Consider the following 21,737-nt stretch of genomic DNA (forward strand, 5'->3'; position numbering starts at 1 on the left):
CGTATGTACTAAAAAGAAGATAATCCTGTCTTACGTTTCAATTTGTGTTTATTGTTTTAACAGTACCCCAAATTTTTTTCCTTTGGCTATTTCTCCAAAGAGGGACCAACACCAAAACAGGTAACCAAAATGCGCATATATAATATATTGCGTTTCTTTTTCATGAAATCTGTTTAAAGTAATATATATATATATATTTTTTTTTTACACAAAATTGTAGCAGTTGCATGTTTGTTTTTTAATGAACAGCAAAATATTTTTTGCAATTTATGGCTACAATATTGGGACCAATTTGCTCTTGTCCTGGTGAAGTAAGGTAGCAATAGTAGTGCTGATGGCACATGCTGTTATCAGATAAAATATATATATTTTTTTTTCATCCTTTTTAGAAGTTCTCAGTTTCCAGTTTATTTAAATTGATATGTTTTGTGCCTGTAGAAGACAGAAGACCTGTATATTCTGACTAATTGTTTGCAGGCAAAATTTTGGAAGTTCTAGGAGTGGGGAGCGGTAAATAAACCGCAGGTACAACGTTTACACCATGTTTCTGTGCAGCTTGATTTTATTTATTTATTTTTTTCTTATGCAGCCAAGTACAGCAAGTAGGGAATGGTAAATGATCCCATGCACATTAAATGATAGTGTCTTGATCCATTAGTTTTCACTAAACTGTGGAAGAGGCTATCAGACAGGTTGGAAAACCTTATGCTTACCCTGGCTCTCTTTGGCTAAATGTCAATAATTCCACAATACCACTAGTTCATGCTTAGGGGAAGTGTGAGAGGATTTTGTTGTCTGAGGGTGGACAGATGGTGCTTTTCATCTGTTTGCCCCTATAATGAAATGGAAAATATTTTCATAACTATAGAGCAAAGAAATAAATACCCAACTATGTGTTGGGCAACCTCTAGTGCCTAAGCCTAGACTTGACCCTATGACAACCATCCTTGTTATGACTGATACTTGGCTCGAAATCCTGGTACTGAGGACATGTACTATTACCCCTATCCTGCCACAGCCCAGTACGCAATCCTTGAGGATTATTTGTTGGCATTTTTTTCTGGGTGGCAGCAGGCAGAGCAGAGGCCAAGTTGAAGCCCAACTGACCTTTCAGTCTCAATCAACTAAATATATTCTGGCTGCATCAATACACAAGTGATCAAAGTCTTACAGTTCTTTTACTTGAAAAATCAACTAAAGGCCAAGTAGAAAGTACTGAAAATTGGATGCTGGGGGGAGTTAAAAACGGATGGCTGAGCTGCGGTTTTACCACTCTCAGCCACCCACCTAAAGTGTAAAATCTTACCATAGGAGGCTGTTCACATGCCATGGCTGTGATGCTTTGTATTGCGAGCGTGGCAAATTGAATGAGAAACTTGCCTGTTCGTCGTCATGCACACTGGACATTTTTTACAGCTGCTGTTTCTGGCTTTTGACGTTTTTTTTTCTACAGCTAGTAAACCCCCCCAGCATGTTATCCTATGTGTCCATGTACACATAGACTGTAATCAAATTTTTTGGCTGGGTTTCTAGAGGAGCTTTTTAGCTGTAAAAACGCTCTTAATGCAGTAAATCGCAACAAACCAGTGTTTTTGGACGTTTAGAAACTGCGAAAGACGCAGCTAAACGCTGAAAAACTCACATTTTTAAAGTCTAGTCAATGAGGCTGTGTTCAGAAAAATAAAAAGGGCATTCAGGAGGTAGTAGCATCGCCTCCTTAAATGCATGACAGCAGCTGCTTAGCCAAACTCTGAAAAGCGATCAACTGTGGATCACTTTTCGGAGTATTGACTTGTGTTAAGCCAGCCTTACTGTCTGTGTTTACTCTGTGCAGAGGTCCTGCGTGCTCCCTGCTAAGTTAGACCTATAGCTGCGCAATCACCTTTGCTTATGCTCTCATCTGATTGGAGAACTCTAGCTCTAACTCTGCAGGAAGCATGGTGTGTGACTTTGCACCTCTTTGTTTTTATACACCCGGAATGTATTTAACGGATTCAAGCTGAAAGTTCAGTTGGACCTCTAGGTATGGCTACTTTCACACTGATCTGTAGCAAAAATGTGGCATTTGTGGTGCGTTTTTACAGGGCATGTGACTCCAAAACCGCACTAGAAACACAATGCAGGTGCGTCTTTGATGCATTTTCCATTAACTTCAACGGGGAGGTGCATTTTTTTTTTTAACCACACCAAAAATGCAGCAAACCCGCAATAGATCAGTGTGAAGAGTTCCATAGGATTATGTGGTCACGTGTTTTTCTTCCGCTTGTGGAAGGATGTGTACCCTTTTTTTTTTTTTTTTGCTCTCCCCACTACCCAATTGCAGGTTTTCTTTAACCCCTTCATTATGGAAGGTAAAACAAATTTTAATGTATGAACACAGTTTTGCAGCTTTGACATATCTTGGTAAAACTGGCACAATATAGTTTAAAGAAAACAATTATAATTTTTTTTAAAATGTAGTTGAATAATTCTTGCCAGTAGCATGACCTACCACCAAAGAACAACCCAAAATAAATTCCCCCTGCTCATGACAGTTGCAGCAATATTTTTTGTTTTTTGTATCCATAGTAGGGCCCATAAACAATAGTACTGTTTTTTTTTTTTTTTTGCTCTTATTTTAAATATCCTAACTAAAACACACTAACAATGATACTAAATTGAAAAATGTGTTTTATGCCTTTTTTTTTTTTTTTTTTAATCCTACCTAAAACATTGACCGTAATCTGAACAGTGACATAGACCTAGGTCAAGCCCTGATCTAGCCATTTTATGCTTTTTTTTTTTTTTTTTTCCTTGTTTTACATTTTTCTCTTCTAGCAAGGAAAAAGATGCATTGTATATTTTCCTTCATTCAAGAAGTGAAAAAACAGAGGGGTGGACTGTACAGCGACTGATCACTGTGATAACCAATCACAGGTTCTCACAGTGATCATGTGATTGAGAACTTGTATTTCCGGTTGTTAGTACGAGACCCATTTTTGTCAGTGACCGCTCGGTCTCTGTTCTGGGAGCAGCTGTGCAATGTGCTCTCAACACAAACACAGAAACACTTATATGCAGGCCTACGGATAATGAGCCACTTCCGTGAGGCCGCACATATGTGATTGCTTGGTGGGAAGGAGTTAAAACTAGAAAGTAACCCTCTGTGCTTTTACTTTAGTGATTATAAAGAAGAGATGGACTATTGATGTATTTTAGCTTAGTGTAGTATTTGTATAAATATCAGATTATATATAAGCAACAACAAAGAAGGGAAATCCTGAAACGATCAATCAAGCATGCAAAGGTGCCCAGGACTAGGAATGTTTGTTTTTGAATCCTGCTAACACTGTTCTATGCATTTCATATGCATGTGTGCTGATTTTTATGGTTTGGTCTGTATATTCATTTCAGCAGTTGCAACAAATTTAGCTTTTAAGTGTCCAAACAAAATGATTTTTGCAGTATCATATTTGATATGTTCACAGATGGCAGAATCCTCTTTTACAATGACATTCTTTGGTGAGGGCTACAGTCAAGACCAGGATCTCCAGCAAGGAAAGCCAAATATAAAAATATGTACACAGGTTTCGGGACCAGGTAAAACTTTGTTTCCTCCTTTTGTTTAGAAATGGCTTAGTAACGGCCAAATTCACTAGGAAGTGGCATCTTGCACACGACTAAAAAAAGGCAGGCAGCAATGGACTAGTCACAGAACTGGCTTTGGCTCCTCCACATCTCTTATTTTCCCCATTACTGATATACCATGATTTGTTCTGTGTGATGGAGACTTTCATGGTAGAGGGTGGGCTTTTCTTCTTGTCAGAGCCTTCAGAGAGGAGAGAAGTGAGCAGCACAGTAGTGACCTCACTAAATTCTACTCCAAATCTCCTGAGACTAGCAGATGTTGGCATCAGTGACTTGGATTTCACATTTGCATATACACTCACTGGCCACTTTATTAGGTACACCTGTTCAATTGCTTGTTACACAAATTGCTAATCAGCCAATCACATGGCAGCAGCTCAGTGCATTTAGGCATCCAGATGTGGTAAAGACGACTTGCTGAAGTTCAAACCAAACATCAGAATGGGGGAATAAAAGGCATTTAAGTGACTTTGAACGTGGCATGGCTGTTGGTGGCAGACGGGCTTTTCTGAGTATTTCAAAAACTGCTGATCTACTGGGATTTTTACGCACAGCCATCTCTAGGGTTTACAGGGAAGGGTCCGAAAAAGAGAAACTATCCAGTGAGCGGCAGTTGTGTGAATGGAAATGCCTTGTTGAGGTCAGAGGAGAATGGGCAGACTGGTTCGAGATGATAGGAAACCGTAACTCCAAAAACCATTTGTTACAACCAAGGTATGCAGAATAGCATCTCTGAACGCACAACACTTCGAACCTTGAAGAAGATGGGCTACAGCAGCAGAAGACCACACCAGGTGCTACTCCTGTCAGCTAAGAACAGGAAACGGAGGCTAAAATTTGCACAGCCTCACCAGAATTGGACAATAAAAGATTGGAAAACTGTTGCCTGGTCTGATGGGTCTCGATTTCAGCTGCGTCATTCAGATGGTAGGGTCAGAATTTGGCGTAAACATGAAGACATGGATCCATCCAGCTTTGTATCAACGGTTCAGGCTGATGGTGTGTTGGTGTGAGGGATTTTTTCTTGGCACACTTTGGGCCCCTTAGTACCAACTGAGCATCATTTAAACGCCACGACCTACCTGAGTATTGTTGCTGACCATGACCATCCCTTTATGACTACAGTGTACCCATCTTCTGATGGCTGTTTTGTTGGAACTATTCTGTGCTTACAGAATTCAACTGTAAGGCCTGAACATATCATTCCTACACAATGGAACATGGGTATACTGGAAGCCATTTTGTTCTTTATATTCTATTAGTATACAAGGTGAATTTAAGTTCATGGTTTCTGAGCAAAGACTCTCCCAGGTTGTAAATTTGGGGGGTATGGTTGTACCAGTCAGTCATGAGATGAGGACTGATCATGGTATCCGTTTGCAAGATTAATTGAGGAGGCCATGTCTCGGACTTAACAAAGAGGAGAGAAGTGTTCATGATGGGGGATTTTTTCATCAACATCTGGAAAAGAGCTCATAATAAAATTTACCTTGTATATGGTGTTCTTATTAGACAGGACTATTGTAATCAAAAATATCAATTTTATTATTATTGCATGAGGTGATGATTTACCAAATTAAGTAATTTGATTTTTATATTCCTATCTTATCTGTATTAATTGGTTTTAGCAATTAATACATATTGATATATTATGGATACATATTGGTATATATTTTGGATATTATGTTTTCAACATTATAATAAACTCAAAATAATTATTTGTTACATCTGTATGCAACGGAAGAATTTAGGTAAATAAGAAATCTCAGTACAAATGACCTCAGCGAATGTCTGTAAGATGTATAGATAGAAATGTTTTCATCATCTCTTAGGTAATACATTATATTTTAAGTGACACTAGTCCGAGTTTATCTAACCAGTTCTGTCAAAAGAGTGATTATCTCTTAAGTTTATAGCCTTCTAACAAGCTGAATGTTAGAAGTTTAACTCTTGACATGGAACAGGAGTTTTTAGGAAAAATCCAAAATTCTTATTATTGCCCGCCTAGGGTTTTTTTTGGTGATAAAAGCTAGGAGATAGTTGGAACAAGGGGAAGCAAAGACAGGAGACAACAGACACACACAAAAGTGAGCTGACCTAAAGCTGACATCACTATACTATAGAATCTATCTTGATAACGTGTAACTTTCATTTTTCTGCAGGCAGTTGGCACTCACTTTATATCTCCAGCTAAACCATTTAGACTGATAACGGTTATGGTTAGCACTGGAAGAATTTGAACTGCAGTATGAATTATCTTCATTTCTATCCTTTGGGGGGGGGGGGGGGGGGGGGGGGGGATTCTTTTTTAAATATCCTCGAAGCTGATTTCAGCTTCTAGTCAATGGTTTAGTTGGTGTTCTATAACAAAATAGACAACTTAGGGAACATTTGTGAGATCATGTGTTCAATATGCATACCCTTTGCTGAGTTACTGAGTTTCATGCGCTGCATTTTTTTTTTAGACAATGCAGGTGAAACTCCAAAAATTAGAGTATCGTGCAAAAGTTCATTTATTTCAGTAATGCAACTTAAAAGGTGAAACTAATATATGAGACTCATTACATGCAAAGCAAGATAGTTCAAGCCGTGATTTGTAATAATTGTGATGATTATGGCTTACAGCTCATGAAAACCCCAAATCCACAGTCTCAGAAAAATAGAATATTGTGAAAAGGTTCAATATTCTAGGCTCAAAGTGTCCCACTCTAATCAGCTAATTAAGCCATAACACCTGCAAAGAGTTCCTGAGCCTTTAAATGGTCTCTCAGTCTGGTTCAGTAGGAATCACAATCATGGGAAAGACTGCTGACCTGACAGTTGTGCAGAAAACCATCATTGACACCTTCCATAAGGAGGGAAAGCCTCAAAAGGTAATTGCAAAAGAAGTTGGATGTTCCCAAAGTGCTGTATCAAAGCACATTAATAGAAAGTTATGTGGAAGGGAAAAGTGTAGAAGAAAAAGGTGCACAAGCAGCAGGGATGACCGTAGCCTGGAGAGGATTTTCAGGAAAAGGTCATTCAAAGTGTTGGGGACTTTCACAAGGAGTGGACTGAGGCTGGAGTCAGTGCATCAAGAGCCACCACACACAGACGGATCCTTGACATGGGCTTCAAATGTCATATTCCTCGTCAAGCTGCTCCTGAACAACAAAGTCAGAAGCGTCTTACCTGGGCTAAAGAAAAACAGACCTGGTCTGTTGCTCAGTGGTCCAAAGTCCTCTTTTCTAATGAGAGCAACTTTTGCATCTCATTTGGAAACCAAGGACCCAGAGTATGGAGGAAGAATGGAGAGGCACACACTGCAAGATGCTTGAAGTCCAGTGTGAAGTTTCCACAGTCCGTGTTGATTTGGGGAGCCATGTCATCTGCTGGTGTTGGTGCACTGTGCTTCATGAAGTCCAGGGTCAACGCAGCCGTCTACCAGGAGATTTTGGAGCACTTCATGCTTCCTTCCACAGACTAGCTTTATGGGGAAGCTGACTTCATTTTCCAGCAGGACTTGGCACCTGCCCACACTGCCAAAAGCACCAAAACCTGGTTCAATGACCGTGGGATTACTGTGCTTGATTGGCCAGCAAACTCGCCTGACCTGAACCCCATAGAGTATCTATGGGGCATTGCCAAGAGAAAGATGAGAGACATGAGACCGAACAATGCAGAAGAGCTGAAGGCCGCTATTGAAGCATCCTGGTCTTCCATAACACCTCAGCAGTGCCACAGGCTGATAGCTTCCATGCCACGCCGCATTGAGGCAGTAATTGCTGCAAAAGGGGGCCAAACCAAGTACTGAGTACATATGCATGCTTCTACTTTTCAGAGGTCCGATATTGTTCTATGTACAATCCTTGTTTTATTGATTGCATGTAATCTAATTTTCTGAGATTGTGGATTTGGGGTTTTCATGAGCTGTAAGCCATAATCATCACAATTATGACAAATCACGGCTTGAACTATCTTGCTTTGCATGTAATGAGTCTATCTCATATATTTCACTTTTTAAGTTGCTTTACTGAAATAAATGAACTTTTGCACAATATTCTAATTTTTTAAGATTCACCTGTATTTGTTGCTTTGAATTTGTAACCATTATTTTTTATTAGATAATTGAACTGCTATTTTGATTTGATTATTTATCATCACTAATTCTATTTTGAATTACCATTTTGCACTGATGTTTATTATTAATATATTTTTGCACATTATTGCTTTTTATTTAGTCTTCAAATTAGCGCAAAAAAAGAACTCGGGTTATTGGTTGGTTTATGAAAATTTGTAGGGAATCTGCGTAATCAGTATATAATTTATGAAAACGGGAAGGGATCTGGAGTAATTTTTTTGTCAGAGCTAACGTTCTGACAACTTCATCAAGATAATGCACCATGTCACAAGGCTCAAATCATCTCAAACTGGTTTCTTGAACATGACAATGAGTTCACTGTACTCCAATGGCCTCCACAGCCACTAGATCTCAATCCAATAGAGTAGCTTTGGGATGTGGCGGAACAGGAGATTTGCATCATGGATGTCAAGCCAACAAATTTGCAGAACTGTGTGATGCCATAATGTCAATATGGACCAAAATCTCAGGAATGTTTCCAACACCTTTTTGAATCTATGCCACGAAGAATTAAGGCAGTTCTGAAGGCAAAAGGGGGTCCAACACGGTACTTGCAAGCTGTACCTAATAAAGTGGCTGCTGAGTGTACTGTGTACATTTATGAGACTGTAGATGCAGTAGTGCCTAAGCCCCCCCCCCCCCACATACCAGCAAGTGCACTGTGATATTCTTCAGGATGACATGGAGATAAAAATGTATTTTTAGGATGCTACTTAGGCATAGTTAACATTTCTGAATGCTCCCTATACTTATTGAGTTCAGGTCTACTTTTAACACTTTACCCACTGCTCTAAGAGAAATCCGAGGGCCAGAAGGACTGCTTCACCTAGAGGAGCCTTCTATCTATGTAACAGTCTTTGCAGCACTTAAAGTGTTACTAAACCGATAACAATAAAATCAGTCTGTATATGCAGTAAAGTATGCTTGTTATACTCTGTGGAACCAAAGGGGTTAATCCTCCATATTGTGTAAAAAGGATATTTGATCTTTTCTTCTTGGATCCTCCCTTTCTACTGTCCCCCATCCATCGGCTGATAGAACGGAGCCTTGGAGACAAGCTGCACAAGCTCAGTTTAGTGTGTATTGCTAGAGAGTTTTCTTGGGAGCATGTATGTGACCAGCACAGGGCCAATCAGCGCTGTCCAGAGAGAAGGTCAGGGGTTATGCAGCCTCATAAGGAAAATCGGGGGAGAATGAAAACTACTACAAGTGCTCTACTGGACACTGATAGCAGTCATAAGACTGCTCTTACTTCTGATGTTAAAAGGTATTTAGCAATTTATATTTACTAAAATGTTTACTAAAATAATTGCATTTCCATGTTCTGTGTACTGAGAGGTCACAGATATAGTGAATGCAGGTTCCTGGGTTTAGTAACACTTTGAGACGTATTGCTGTATCAGCACCGTGTACGGATAAATAAGGATTGCTCTGTCTTTGTCACATAAGGCTGAGGGTTTAAGATCAGTTGATCAGTAGACCCAATTTAGTTCACTGTTTTATTCAAATTTGATATGCCTGATGTAAAGAATGAAAATTTGTTCTCACAAGTTCAGATTTTCAATTCCGGATCTGATATTTCCTTAGGTAATTGAAAAGGCAAGGTTTATATTTGTTTTGGTCTTTTTTTTACTTAATACATATTCTGTAAAGCTCCCCAAGTGATGCATACATCATTTTATAATTGAATTCAATGTTTCTTCACTTCACAGAAGTTGCCTACGTTGCCACACCAATTGCAATGGTACAAGTTGGACTAACTATTTTAAAGGAAACAGACTCTCTTCCAAAAAGGTTTGTGTGTTGTCATGGGTAGGATTCTTCTGTGGCATTATTCCTTTTACAGAGCTGTGTGTTATTGGGTCATTTATTACTTCTCTTGTATGTACAGTTGTGGCCAAAATTATTCAACCCCCACTGAAATTGAGTGTTTTGGCCAGTTTGACATTGCTTTTGATCATTCAGTCATCTTGCTTACATTTACATTAAAGAGGCACTTGTAGGTCAGACAAATATAACATAACAGTTATAATGAAATAACCACAAATGTCTTTTCTGTGCTCACAGCATTATCAGTTTTATTCAACCCCCAAGTGACATTCAATCTTAGTACTTAGTACAGCATCCTTTTACAGTTATAACAGCTTTTAAACGTGAAGCATAGCTTGACACAAGTGTCTTGCAGCGATCTACGGGTATCTTCGCCCATTCTTCATGGGCAAAGGCCTCCAGTTCAGTCACATTCTTAGGCTTGCGCACTGCAACTGCTTTCTTTAAGTCCCACCAGAGGTTCTCAATCGGATTTAAGTCTGGTGACTGCGATGGCCACTCCAAAATGTTCCAGCCTTTCCTCTGCAACCATGCTCTAGTGGACTTGGAGGTATGCTTGGGATCATTGTCCTGTTGAAAGGTCCAACGTCTCCCAAGCCTCAGGTGTGTGACGGACTGCATCACGTTTCCATCCAATATCTCCTGGTACTGAAGAGAATTCATGGTACCTTGCACACGCTGAAGCTTCCCTGTACCTGCAGAAGCAAAACAGCCCCAAAGCATGATTGACCCTCCACCATGCTTCACAGTAGGCAAGGTGTTCTTTTCATCATAGGCCTTGTTCTTCCTCCTCCAAACATAGCGTTGATCCATGGGCCCAAACAGTTCTAATTTTGTTTCATCAGTCCACAGAACACTATCCCACAACTTTTGTGGTTTGTCCACATGGCTTTTGGCATACTGCAGTCGACTCTTCTTATTCTTTGGAGACAGCAAGGGGGTACGCCTGGGAGTTCTGGCACGGAGGCCTTCATTACGCAGTGTGCGTCTTATTGTCTGGGCTGAAACTTCTGTACCCACATCTGACAAATCTTTTCTCAGTTCCTCAGCAGTCACACGGGGACTTCTCTCCACTCTACGCTTCAGGTAGCGCACAGCAGTCGAAGTCAGCATCTTCTTTCTGCCACGACCAGGTAGCGTTTCAACAGTGCCCTTTGCCTTGAATTTGCGAATGATGCTTCCTAAGGTGTCTCTTGGTATGTTTAACATCTTTGCAATCTTCTTATAGCCATTGCCCTTCCTGTGAAGAGAAATCACCTCTTCTCTTGTCTTCCTGGACCATTCTCTTGCCTTCACCATGTTTGTAACCACACCAGTAAATGTCTAGAAGGAGCTGAGTATCACAGTCATTTTAAAGCTGCCTAATTGGTGCTTATTATGCTTGATTGCTGCTCGGTGACATCCACAGGTGTTTTCAATACCTGATGGAAAGCACCTGTATGAACCTCTGTTCTTCAGAGTGGTAGTCTTTAAGGGGTTGAATAATTGTGGCAATGAAGAAACCACATAAGAACCATTTACTACTGTATTACATAAACAATTGATGTCATTTTAGTTGCATTTGGGTAGTTACAACGTCCTTGTAGGATTTGATTCTGAATACAATTCCAAATGTACACTATAGTCCCTAAACCCCTTTACAGCATTGGGGGTTGAATAATTTTGGCCACAACTGTACAACAAATGCTGAGTTGTGTGGAGAGACATTTGTTAGAATTTGCTATTTTGTGATTTGTGTTTTACATTTGACCGGAGAAATTAAGCACATTTTTTGTTATATGAATCCTATTTCACATACTTTTTTTTTTTTACAAAAGTAGACCTGTAATTGTCCTGTTACACATCCAAGACCATGTCAACCAACTCCATCAGCCAAAGGCGTATGAGATAAAAACAATAAGTTGGAGGGATAAATGCCCAATCATGATCCTATACAAAATGCATATACAGTTAATACCATAACTGCAGAAGGCTCTTTGAGGCAGGATGCCCAAGGAGAAGGAAAACTCCTTACTTAGCTAGGACAGAAGTCCTAAGTCTAATTTCAATAACCTAAAATTATACACTGACCTTGTGTACTAAATCCACATTTTGTCTCGAGTGTATTTTCTGGAGAACAGGAGAGTGTCTTTGATGGGAGTAAGGTCTTATTCTATTTTGTATCCTCCCCTGTAGAAGAGACTGAAACTGACTGTGCTATATCTAAGTGCTATATCTGGTGAATTATTTTTGATAAAGTAAACTTTGTTTTCTAGGGGAGGTGTTTTCACACCTGGAGCAGCATTTTCCAAAACCAAGCTTATTGACCGACTGAACAAAGCTGGCATTCACTTTAATGTCATTAGCAAGAGTGAGATGTGAGCATTTTGTTGGCACTGATGCTACTTGCATGACTAGAGGGTAACTAGAGCACTTAGACTTAAATATGTATAATGCTTTCTGTCTTTTATATGTATGATGAAGCTAATTGCACTAATAAATGGAATAACAGAATGCTTTCTGTATTTTTCATACCTATGCTTTACAGTAATTGTTCAGCCTATAAAATATTGTAATATATGTTCCCGTGTGTGACGTCTTGTTTATTTCTTCTTATACGGTTGGCATTAAACAAACATACATATTTCCAACAGGCAATTGGTTGGGAACTCTGTCTGTCTTCATATGTTGTGACACTGACTGAAGCCCACAAACCTTATGTCTGTGAAGAGTGGTTAAGTACTGGGGCCCACTATGCAAATTTACTAGCAGGTGTAGTAGAGTAATAGAAATCCAACAGACCCAACAGTCATGACATGCATGCTGCTGATTCTGTGTAATTGAATCACTAATTGAAAGGGGCATGTTCAAAATAATAGCAGTGTGGAGTTCTATTAGTGAGGTCATTCATTCTTTGAAAAACAGGTGGCAATTATTGCCCCTATTTAAGGAAGGAAGGCAGCAAATGTTGCACATGCTGGTTACAGTGCATTTCTCTCTGAAATTTTGAGGAAAATGGGTTGTTCCAGACATTGCTCAGAAGAACAGCGTACCTTGATTAACCACTTGCCTACCGGGCACTTATACCCCCTTCTTTACCAGGCCAATTTTCAGATTTCAGCGCTGTCGCACTTTGACAATTGCGCGGTCATGCAAGATTATACACATATGAAATTTTTATCATTTGTTTCTCACAAATAGAGCTTTCTTTTGGTGGTATTTAATTGCCGCTGGGTGCTTTACTTTCTGCGCTGTAAACAAAGTGTGCAAAAAATTTGAAGAAAAAATGTTTCTTTGTTTCTATGATAACATTTTTCAGACAGGTAATTTTCCTCCTTCACTGATGTGCGTTGATGAGGCAGCACTAATGAGGCGGCACTTGTAGGCATCACTGAGGTGTCACGGATAGGCGGCACTGATGATGGGTACTGATAGAAAGCACTAATAGGTGGCACTGACTGATTTCACTGCTGGGCACTGACTGGTGGCACTGACTGGCAGAACCGTGGGGCACAGACTGGGCAGCACTGCTGGGCTGCATTGGTGGGCACTAGTGGGTGCCACTGCTGGGCACTGGTAGGTGGGCGGAGCTAGTGGGTGGCACTGCTGGGCACAGGTGGGCGGCGCTGCTGGGTGCCGATCATCAGGGCACTAATCAACAGTGCCCTGATGATCGGTGCCGATCCCTGCTCTGACAACTGCCGGTTCTTGGCAGTGCTTTCCTCACGCTCTGACAGCATGAGGAAAGTGCAGCCAAGAACTGGCAATTGCATTTCCCGGTGATCAGCGTGTCATTGGACACGGCTGATCATGTGGTAAAAGGCCGCTGTGATTGGCCTTTTACCACATCACGTGATCAGCTGTATCCGTAGGACCCGGGGCGCGCAGGAGAGCGCTTTCTGGGAGGACGTCATATGACGCCCTCCCAGAACTAGCCGGCCGCAATGTAGCCGTCATTCGGCTATCTGCGGTTGGCAAGTAGTTAAAAAGTTGATTGGAGAGGGGAAAACATATAAAGAAGTGCAGAAAATTACAGGCTGCTCAGCTAAAATGATCGCAAATGCTTTAAAATGGCAACCAAAACCTGAAAGACGTGGAAGAAAGCAAAAAACTACAATTTTGCCAAAGAGCACATTGACTGGCCTAAAGAGAAATGGCGCAACATTTTGTGGACTGATGAAAGTAAGATTGTTCTTTTTGGGTCTAGTGGCCGGAGACAGTTTGTCAGACGACCCCCAAACACTGAATTCAAGCCACAGTACACTGTGAAGACAGTGAAGCATGGTTGCGCAAGCATCATGATATGGGGATGTTTCTCATATTACGGTATTGGGCCTATTTATCGCATACCAGGGATCATGGATCAGTTTGAATACATCAGAATACTTGAAGAGGTTATGCTGAAGAGGAAATGCCCTTGAAATGGGTGTTCCAACAAGACAACAACCCCAAACACACCAATAAACGTGCAACGTCTTGGTTCCAGACCAACAAGATTGACATTATGGAGTGGCCAGCTGACAGTTGGCAAAGTGCTTGTGTCTGCACGTCAAGCTGAATACACTTTTTCACCCCTCTTATTTTGAGGAATGCTTGGGAGGCATGGCATGTCCCTTTTGGTGACCCTACACAGAGCTTAAATCAATTTTGTCTTGGATGAATTAGCCATTTCTCTTCTGGCATAGCTAGAGCTATACCAGGGGTAATATAGCCATCAGATGAATAGTACACTAAATGCCAGAACATTACTGAAATTACCCTCAGAGGTCTGGCTGTGCAGTGCCTCATGGGATTTGCAGTTTCACCACAGCTGGAATACAAAAGTTTCTTATCCCTGTAATATTTGTGGCATAGTTAGGAGGTTTGGCCATTATGTATTTCAAGGAGCTGCAGACATGTTCTCAAACATTCTGCCAGTTCTGATTCTTGGCCACAAATTTGTGCACACTGGCATTTTTTTCATTACGGCTTTTCTCCTTAACCGCATCCCACCCGCCATATAAGGTAATGACAGGCGCAAGGCGGTCCTCTCATTCTGGGAGGACGTCATATGACGTCCTCCCACTCTAACCGCACATGCGCGGCGATCGGTGGTGCACTGTGTCGCTCGGACACAGTGCACCACCGATCAACGGAAAGAGCCGAAAAGGTCGACTCGGTCATGTGATCAGCTGTGTCCAATCACAGCTGTTCCCATGTAAATAGGGAAATGCCGGTTATCGGCATTTCTCTCCTAACGAGCTGTCACCTGCCAGTGCCTCATCCATGCTACATATCAGTGCCTACCAGTGCACATCAATGCCACATATAATATTAATACCACCAAAAGAAAGGTCTATCTGTCTCAAAAAAATGCTACAAATTTCATATGGGTACAGTGTTGCATGACCGCACAATTGTCATTCAAAGTGCAACAGCTTTAAAAGCTGAAAACTGGCCTGGGCAGGAAGGAGGTATAAGTGCCCTGTAGGCAAGTGGTTAAACAATTAAAAAAAAAAAAAAAAATGCAAAAGCAGCTTTATTTAGCTTAGGACATCCCATGTTCCTCAGATGGAAGTCGGTCATCTTTGCCCTTTCTACCCACGCTCTAAAGCAGGGGTCCTCAACCTTTTAAACAGCGAGGGCCACTTAAGAGATTTGGTAACAGGTCGGGAGCAACAATGCATTTCACATTTTTTATTTTGAATAGCATAATGAACATTTTTTTTTCCTCTTGCAACTGCTGAATGCCAGCTTGAGGAGGAGGATGAGAAGCCAGTTTTTAGTAGCTTCAGGAGGAAAATGGAGAGGATCGGTCCTTTATATGTGGCCCCTCCTGTCCCAATGTAAAAGAGAATACGATGCCATTGTGACCCCTGATGCTACACCAGTGGTTGGGGGGTGATGGCGGCAATAACACGTCTCAACTGTAGGGTGGTTTTACTGACCCCCCCGACCGCAAATGTAAACAAAGTCTTACTGTCCTGAGCCGCCTACAAGGCTGCTTTCACACTGATGCAGTTTTTAAGCCTACCAAAACTCCTGCATTCAGGAGTTTTGGTGCACTTTCAGAACGTGCACCAAACCTGCACCATATAATAGGAAGCCTAATGCTCAGTGCAGCTAACCCGCCAGAGCCTGCGCTGCCCCCATTGATCAGTGTGAAAGCAGCCTTATAGTTGTTAACCCTTTTGTGCTAATATGCCCATTGCAAAACGCAGTGTATGTGTGGTTTAGTACATTGACCTTCTTTTCCAGCTTCTACTGGCATTGCTCTTCAGGCTGCCAAAAAGCTCCCAGGCAAAGTGCACTTGAAATTACTCCGCCTGGGACAGGAGCTGGTGCTACAAAGCAAGCATCCTCTTATGCTGCTCCTGCTCCCTCTGCACCTGCCTGCTTCCTCCGGTGCCAGTGCTGGCTTGATGCACTCTGATGCTCTGGGATGGTGAGTTGGCAAGCCCAGATTGCAATCAATGGGTTGCTGACCCTGGCCATGTACTTCCCTGGTTTGAGGTTGTGGGCCACATCAGAAGGCTTTGCGGGCCACAGGTTGAGCACCCCTGTTCTAAAGGTAAGAGTGTAAGCTCTGGCTGACTTTTCTCAGGTCCCCTTTACAGACATGCAGAGATACTTTTATATACCCTTTTCAATACCAAGGAGTTGCACAGACCTGTAGCATTTTTTTTTTTGCCTGACAATATAGATTCCTGTACAGTGTCTCAGTTGCTGCCAGCTTTTAACAGGTTCCTGAATTCCTAGCCAGACACTTTTAAAGGATAAACTCAAACCCAGTTAAACATGAGAACATTTCAATCAACCTGAGAGCCATTCAGCCAGTCTACAATACCCTTTATTGTCACCACCAGAAATGAGCACAGACCTTGTTACTGCGCCACCTGGCTTTTTCATCAGAATTGTTCTTTCCACTCAGAGCATGCTATTAATAAGTAAAGGTACTCAGTAGACTATTACCTGATGGGAATTTGAGAACATGTAACTAAATAAAATACTTGGTGGTTTCCCTTTTTGTTCTAAACTCAGCTTCTGCTATATGCCACCTCTTGTCTTTTTTTCTTTACAATGGCTGCAACATCGTTTTTCAGCTTGCAGATACAAGACTCAAGTTGTTGCCAAAAATCTTTGAACATTTGTGACTGCTTCTCTGTGAAAAGCCGCAGCAGATAAATGTTCTCTTCTTCCTGGAAAACAAAAGTGCTTTGAGTTTTATACACATATTCTCCATATAATGGCATTAAGTTAAGTGTACATATACAGTTGTGTTCAAAATAATAGCAGTCAGACATCACTAACCTGATCAGTCACTGTTTTTGGTAGAAATGATATTTCTACATGGCAAATAATTTATTAGCAGGTGTAGTAGAGTAATAGAAATCCAACAGACCCAACAGTCATGACATGCATGCTGCTGATTCTGTGCAATTGAATCACTAATTGAAAGGGGCATGTTCAAAATAATAGCAGTGTGGAGTTCTATTAGTGAGGTCATTCATTCTTTGAAAAACAGATGGCAATTATTGCCCTTATTTAGGGAAGGAAGGCAGCAAATGTTGTACATGCTGGTTACAGTGCATTTCTCTCTGAAATTCTGAGGAAAATGGGTCGTTCCAGACATTGTTCAGAAAAACAGCGTCACTTGATTAAAAAGTTGATTGGAGAGGGGAAAACATATAAAGAAGTGCAGAAAATGATAGGCTGCCCCGCTAAAATGATCGCAAATGCTTTAAAATGGCAACCAAAACCTGAAAGACGTGGAAGAAAGCGAAAAACTACCATTCGAATGGATAGAATAGCCAAAATGGCAAGGACTCAGCCAACAATCAGCTCCAGGAAGATCAAAGAAGGTCTAAAGTTACCTGTGAGTACTGTTACAATTAGAAGATGCCTATGTGAAGCCAAGCTATCTGTAAGAAGCCCCCGCAAAGTCCCACTGTTGAAAAAAAGATGTGCTGAAGAGGTTACAATTTGCCAAAGAGCACATTGACTGGCCTAAAGAGAAATGGCGCAACATTTGGTGGACTGATGAAAGTAAGATTGTTCTTTTTGGGTCTAGTGGCCGGAGACAGTTTGTCAGACGACCCCCAAACACTGAATTCAAGCCACAGTACACTGTGAAGACAGTGAAGCATGGTTGCACAAGCATCATGATATGGGGATGTTTCTCATACTACGGTGTTGGGCCTATTTATCACATACCAGGGATCATGGATCAGTTTGAATACATCAGAAAACATCTTGGTTCCAGACCAACAAGATTGACGTTATGGAGTGGCCAGCCCAATCCCCGGATCTTAATCCAATAGAAAACTTGTGGGGTGACATCAAAAATGCAGTTTCTGAGGCAAAACCAAGAAATAGAGAAGAACTGTGGAATGTAGTCCAATCATCCTGGGCTGGAATACCTGTTCACAGGTGCCAGAAGTTGGCTGACTCCATGCAACACAGATGTACAGCAGTTCTCAGAAACGGTGCTTATACAACTAAATATTAATTAGGTGATTCAAAGGAAAGCAAAATCTTCAAACATTTTTCAGTTTATATAGTGAATGTTTGAGTTTGTAAAGAAGAATACAAACACTGCTATTTTTTTTAACAGTCTAATATTCACTTTTCTTCAATTTGTTTAGAGGAACAACACAAATTTGATATATTTTTCTTCATGTTTTGATTTGGAATAGAATGTGTAGTGTTCCCAATGCATTTGCGTGTATGGGAATAAAAGCTATTAGAAGGATTTTGAGCTTTATTCACTTTTTTCAACACACTGCTATTATTTTGAACACAACTGTACCTTTTCCATTTACTGGTACACAAAGGTTGGTAGTACAAATGGACATGTTGATGTGGATTGCATTCTATTTGCTATAGCACATAAGTAGATAAAAGCTTCTAGTATTGAAATGAAAGTCCTGAAAGAAGACACAATCTAAAGGCAGCCTTCTCGACAATATTTTACACCGTTTGCTGAATAGAAGATTCGTAGTAAATAAAGCAACGTTCCTCATACTTTGTTTCTATAGATTGTCCATTGTTTCCCATGCATAACCATTTCTTTCATTGAAAGCAAATCACATTCTTAGTTGGAGTATATGCTGACTGAATTCTACAAAGTAAAACTGTAAAAATAAAGAGAATTGAGGATGCGGATCCTGGTTGAAATATAGTTATAGTACTCTGGTACTAAGTAATAAATGTGAAATGTCCCCCCCCCCCACCCCACCATTTGTGCGTATAGGGGATCCCACTCACAGCAGACACCCATTTATCTCAGTATCACTGTACAGCTCCAGATCTGCCAGTCAGGTTTCATTTGGACCCAGAAGTGCACCGTATGTCATCTAGGGACCTTTCTACTTCTGCATTCTCAGCTTCTGCTGATCTCCGTGCATTGAGTATGAATAGCAGTGGATCATAGTGAAAATTAGGGAGAAGCGATGGGTTGTTTAGGTCAGATCACCTAGCTATAGATTAAAGAATAACTAAAAGAAAATATTTTTAATTTTGGATAGCGTAAGGGAGGGTTATAACCCGTCCTAGTTTTTTTTTTTTGGCCATCTGTATACCATAGGGTGATTTCCTTTAACTAGCAGAAACAGGAAGTGAGTGGAATCCCTTCAAAGTGAGGGAATGACAGGTTGTCACCAGAACTCATGTCTCCATGAAAAGATTTCTGCTCTATTCTTATTCTGATGTCAGCTCAGAATTTGGGATTTTCTTTTTACTTTTGGTGATGATGGTAAACAGAACAAATAGGGGGGGTGAATTTCCCTAATGGGGGCACAGACAGAAATTATCCCTTCCCATTCTATCCAAAACTGGAAAAAAAGGTTTGCCTTTAGTTATACTGTACTTTTAAGTATTTAGTAGCTAATACATTAGGAAAAAAGGGTTGAAAATGACAATTTTTGCCATTTTAACACTGGATGCATGCTTATATTGGTGTCTCTTTTTTTATTTTTGTTCAAAATAAGTTAAGTAAAATACGACAAAAATATACAAAAAAAGTGACTGACCTAAAAGTTATGTTTATGTATGTAAAATATATTTTTTTAATTTACATTTTTGAATGGATTGGTTTGTTTTTAAGCAAATCCATTCATAGTTCTGATCTCAGAAAGGAATAGATCAGCTACCCTTGTTCTCACTTCAGCTTTCTACATTCATATGAATGGCTTTGTTTACCTTCAAACCCATTCATACATAATAATGAATGGGTCTTATGATAAAGCCTTTCATACCAGTGATTCCAGAGGACAGTGCTGCCAGCTTGTTAATACAGGCGCACTGTCAGACCAGTACTTTGCAGGGTTTGCTTAGACGCCTCCTACCTACCATTTTCTGCTGGACAGGAGCAGTCTGAAGAGGAGGTGGCCAGGGGTGTAAACTGACAAAAAGTGGATTAGGGTTGGAGGCAGGTAAACAAATCCCTGCACAGTCCTAATCTGCCAGCAATACTGTACTAACAAACTGGCAACCGTGTATACACCAACACAGGAGCACTGCACTGGCAGGAAGGAGGAGCTGGGTGGGGCTAGAGAGCACAACCCACACTTCCTCCTGGCTGTCTCCTCCTCTTCTGGACACATTTATTCTGCTGCGGGCTGTGTTCTTTCTCTCCCACAGCTTCTCCTTCCTGCCTCTGCAGCACTTTTGTATTCCTGTAAACACTTACAGTGACCGGATTGGTAATACTGCTGCGCTACAATGTGAGGAGGGAAGAGCTGGGGGAGGTAAAGAGAACACAAGTGGCACCTCCTCCCGGCTCTCTTCTCCTCTCCTAGGACCTGGCTGACAGGATTAGTGATGCTACCGTGACTATTCCAGTAAGCAGGTAGCACAAAGAACGTGCAACAGTGCTTCCTCCTCCCCCCCCCTCCCCCTTTCCACACTCACAATAAACTGCTAGTCCTCGCCCTGTTGCTGGCTGAATCCCTTGATTCCAAAAGAGGGTTTCATGTCTTCTATGGTTATTTGTTCCATATATTTTCAGTTCCTACTGCCTGCTCTGTAGAAGAAGAGTGGGGAACTCAAAGATGACAACCTCATTGGTGAGGTACTTGAGAGAGGTAAGCTTGCTTGTTCCTTCATCCTGCCTATGTCAACCTGTAACTCTAAGGGCAAGCTGATGGTTATGGGCAGATTGGTTTGGGATGCTTCTGAGAGGAATTGGAAATCACTGACAGGTGGATTTGACACTCTTGAACCTGCTTGAAAACTGCTTTTGCAATTCCATAGCCTTACCTGAGGAGAGATACAGCTCTGATGTGAACAAAAGCCCATCAACATGGTCTCTAATTTAAATTGAATGTGCTTCCTAAACAATAAAGTTGTATATACAGTAGTACATCCTTTTCTGCTCAGAGCATTTGCTAAATTAGTTTTAAATGTTCTTACTGGTGGCTTGTAGTGTTTCAACCGTAGGAAATGTCCTCGGATAGTGTTCATGCTTTGATAGAAAACTTTAAGAGCTTTAGCAAAATCTGCATCATAGCTGGCCCTGTGCACCTGAGTTCTCACAACTTCCTTCGAAGAACCTGCAGAATGAGAACTTGCAGCTGAGCTGTTGTGGCCTCTAACAGCCTTATCACAACCTGAAAAGCAGGAACAAAGCAAACACGTTTTAATAAAATCCAGAAAAGAAGAAACTATGTTACTGGATACATTGAATATTTGCTGCTTTGTGTATGTAACTGCAAAATGTTGAAACATATTGTATTGTAAGTATTCAGCCTGGTACTTTGTAAAATCTACTGAATATACTTCCATGGAGAAGGTCAGCTACCCATTCTAGGCAATCTTGTAAAATGTGAGTTGATTTAACTTCTAAGGATTACTGAGCCCTTATGATCCTTCCGCAAAGTCTCTTACCACCTTTTTTAATGATGTCATATACAGTTGTCTAGTTTGTTGTTTTGTAAATACTGAAGCGTTAGAACCAGGGGTGGACTGACAACTCATGGGGCCCCCGGCAATAGGGATCATGGGGCCCCTGTGTCCTTGCCCAAACTCAAAAAAGACTATGAAAAAGGTACCAGGGGCATCTCATGGGGCCCCCTACTGACCCCGGGGCCCTCGGGCAGTGCCTGAGTTTTCAAATGGTCAGTCCACCCCTGGTTAGAACGTACTACCACTTGGAGAATGTATATCTGCCAACAGATTAGATATGGACTCCCAGGCATATGTG

At 41.0% G+C, this 21,737-nt stretch overlaps 2 protein-coding genes across 2 annotated transcripts in view; one reads left to right on the forward strand and one right to left on the reverse strand.

Moving 5' to 3' along the window:
* Positions 1–52: 52 nt before the first annotated feature.
* Positions 53–12,136, forward strand: LOC149468630 (saccharopine dehydrogenase-like oxidoreductase). Its single transcript, XM_089669679.1, has 4 exons — positions 53–120; positions 3,468–3,579; positions 9,460–9,541; positions 11,833–12,136. Exons 2-4 carry the CDS (start codon positions 3,468–3,470, stop codon positions 11,936–11,938), a joined length of 300 nt encoding a protein of 99 aa, XP_089525805.1. The 5' UTR covers positions 53–120; the 3' UTR covers positions 11,939–12,136.
* A 4,253-nt stretch (positions 12,137–16,389) lies between these two features.
* LOC149468631 (kinesin-like protein KIF28) overlaps positions 16,390–21,737 on the reverse strand; it is a 57,421-nt gene continuing 52,073 nt past the window's right edge. Inside the window, exons 20-21 of the mRNA XM_089669828.1 lie at positions 20,948–21,144; positions 16,390–16,734 (exon numbers count right to left, since the gene is read on the reverse strand). Of these exons, the coding sequence (XP_089525954.1) occupies positions 16,573–16,734; positions 20,948–21,144 (359 nt within the window). The 3' untranslated portion in view covers positions 16,390–16,572. The remainder of the gene's footprint in view (positions 16,735–20,947; positions 21,145–21,737) is intronic.

Source organism: Staurois parvus, unplaced genomic scaffold (assembly GCF_062004578.1).
Source record: "Staurois parvus isolate SC_StPar_1 unplaced genomic scaffold, SC_StPar_1.0 ptg000081l, whole genome shotgun sequence".
Taxonomy (NCBI): Eukaryota; Metazoa; Chordata; class Amphibia; order Anura; family Ranidae; genus Staurois; species Staurois parvus.

Excerpts from the sequence above, each read along its gene's own strand:
- LOC149468630 (XM_089669679.1), top strand. The coding sequence starts at position 3,468 with ATGGCAGAATCCTCTTTTACAATGACATTCTTTGGTGAGGGCTACAGT. Across the intron at positions 3,580-9,459 it reads TACACAGGTTTCGGGACCAG|AAGTTGCCTACGTTGCCACA; the intron begins GTAAAACTTTGT and ends TTCACTTCACAG. Across the intron at positions 9,542-11,832 it reads ACAGACTCTCTTCCAAAAAG|GGGAGGTGTTTTCACACCTG; the intron begins GTTTGTGTGTTG and ends TTTGTTTTCTAG.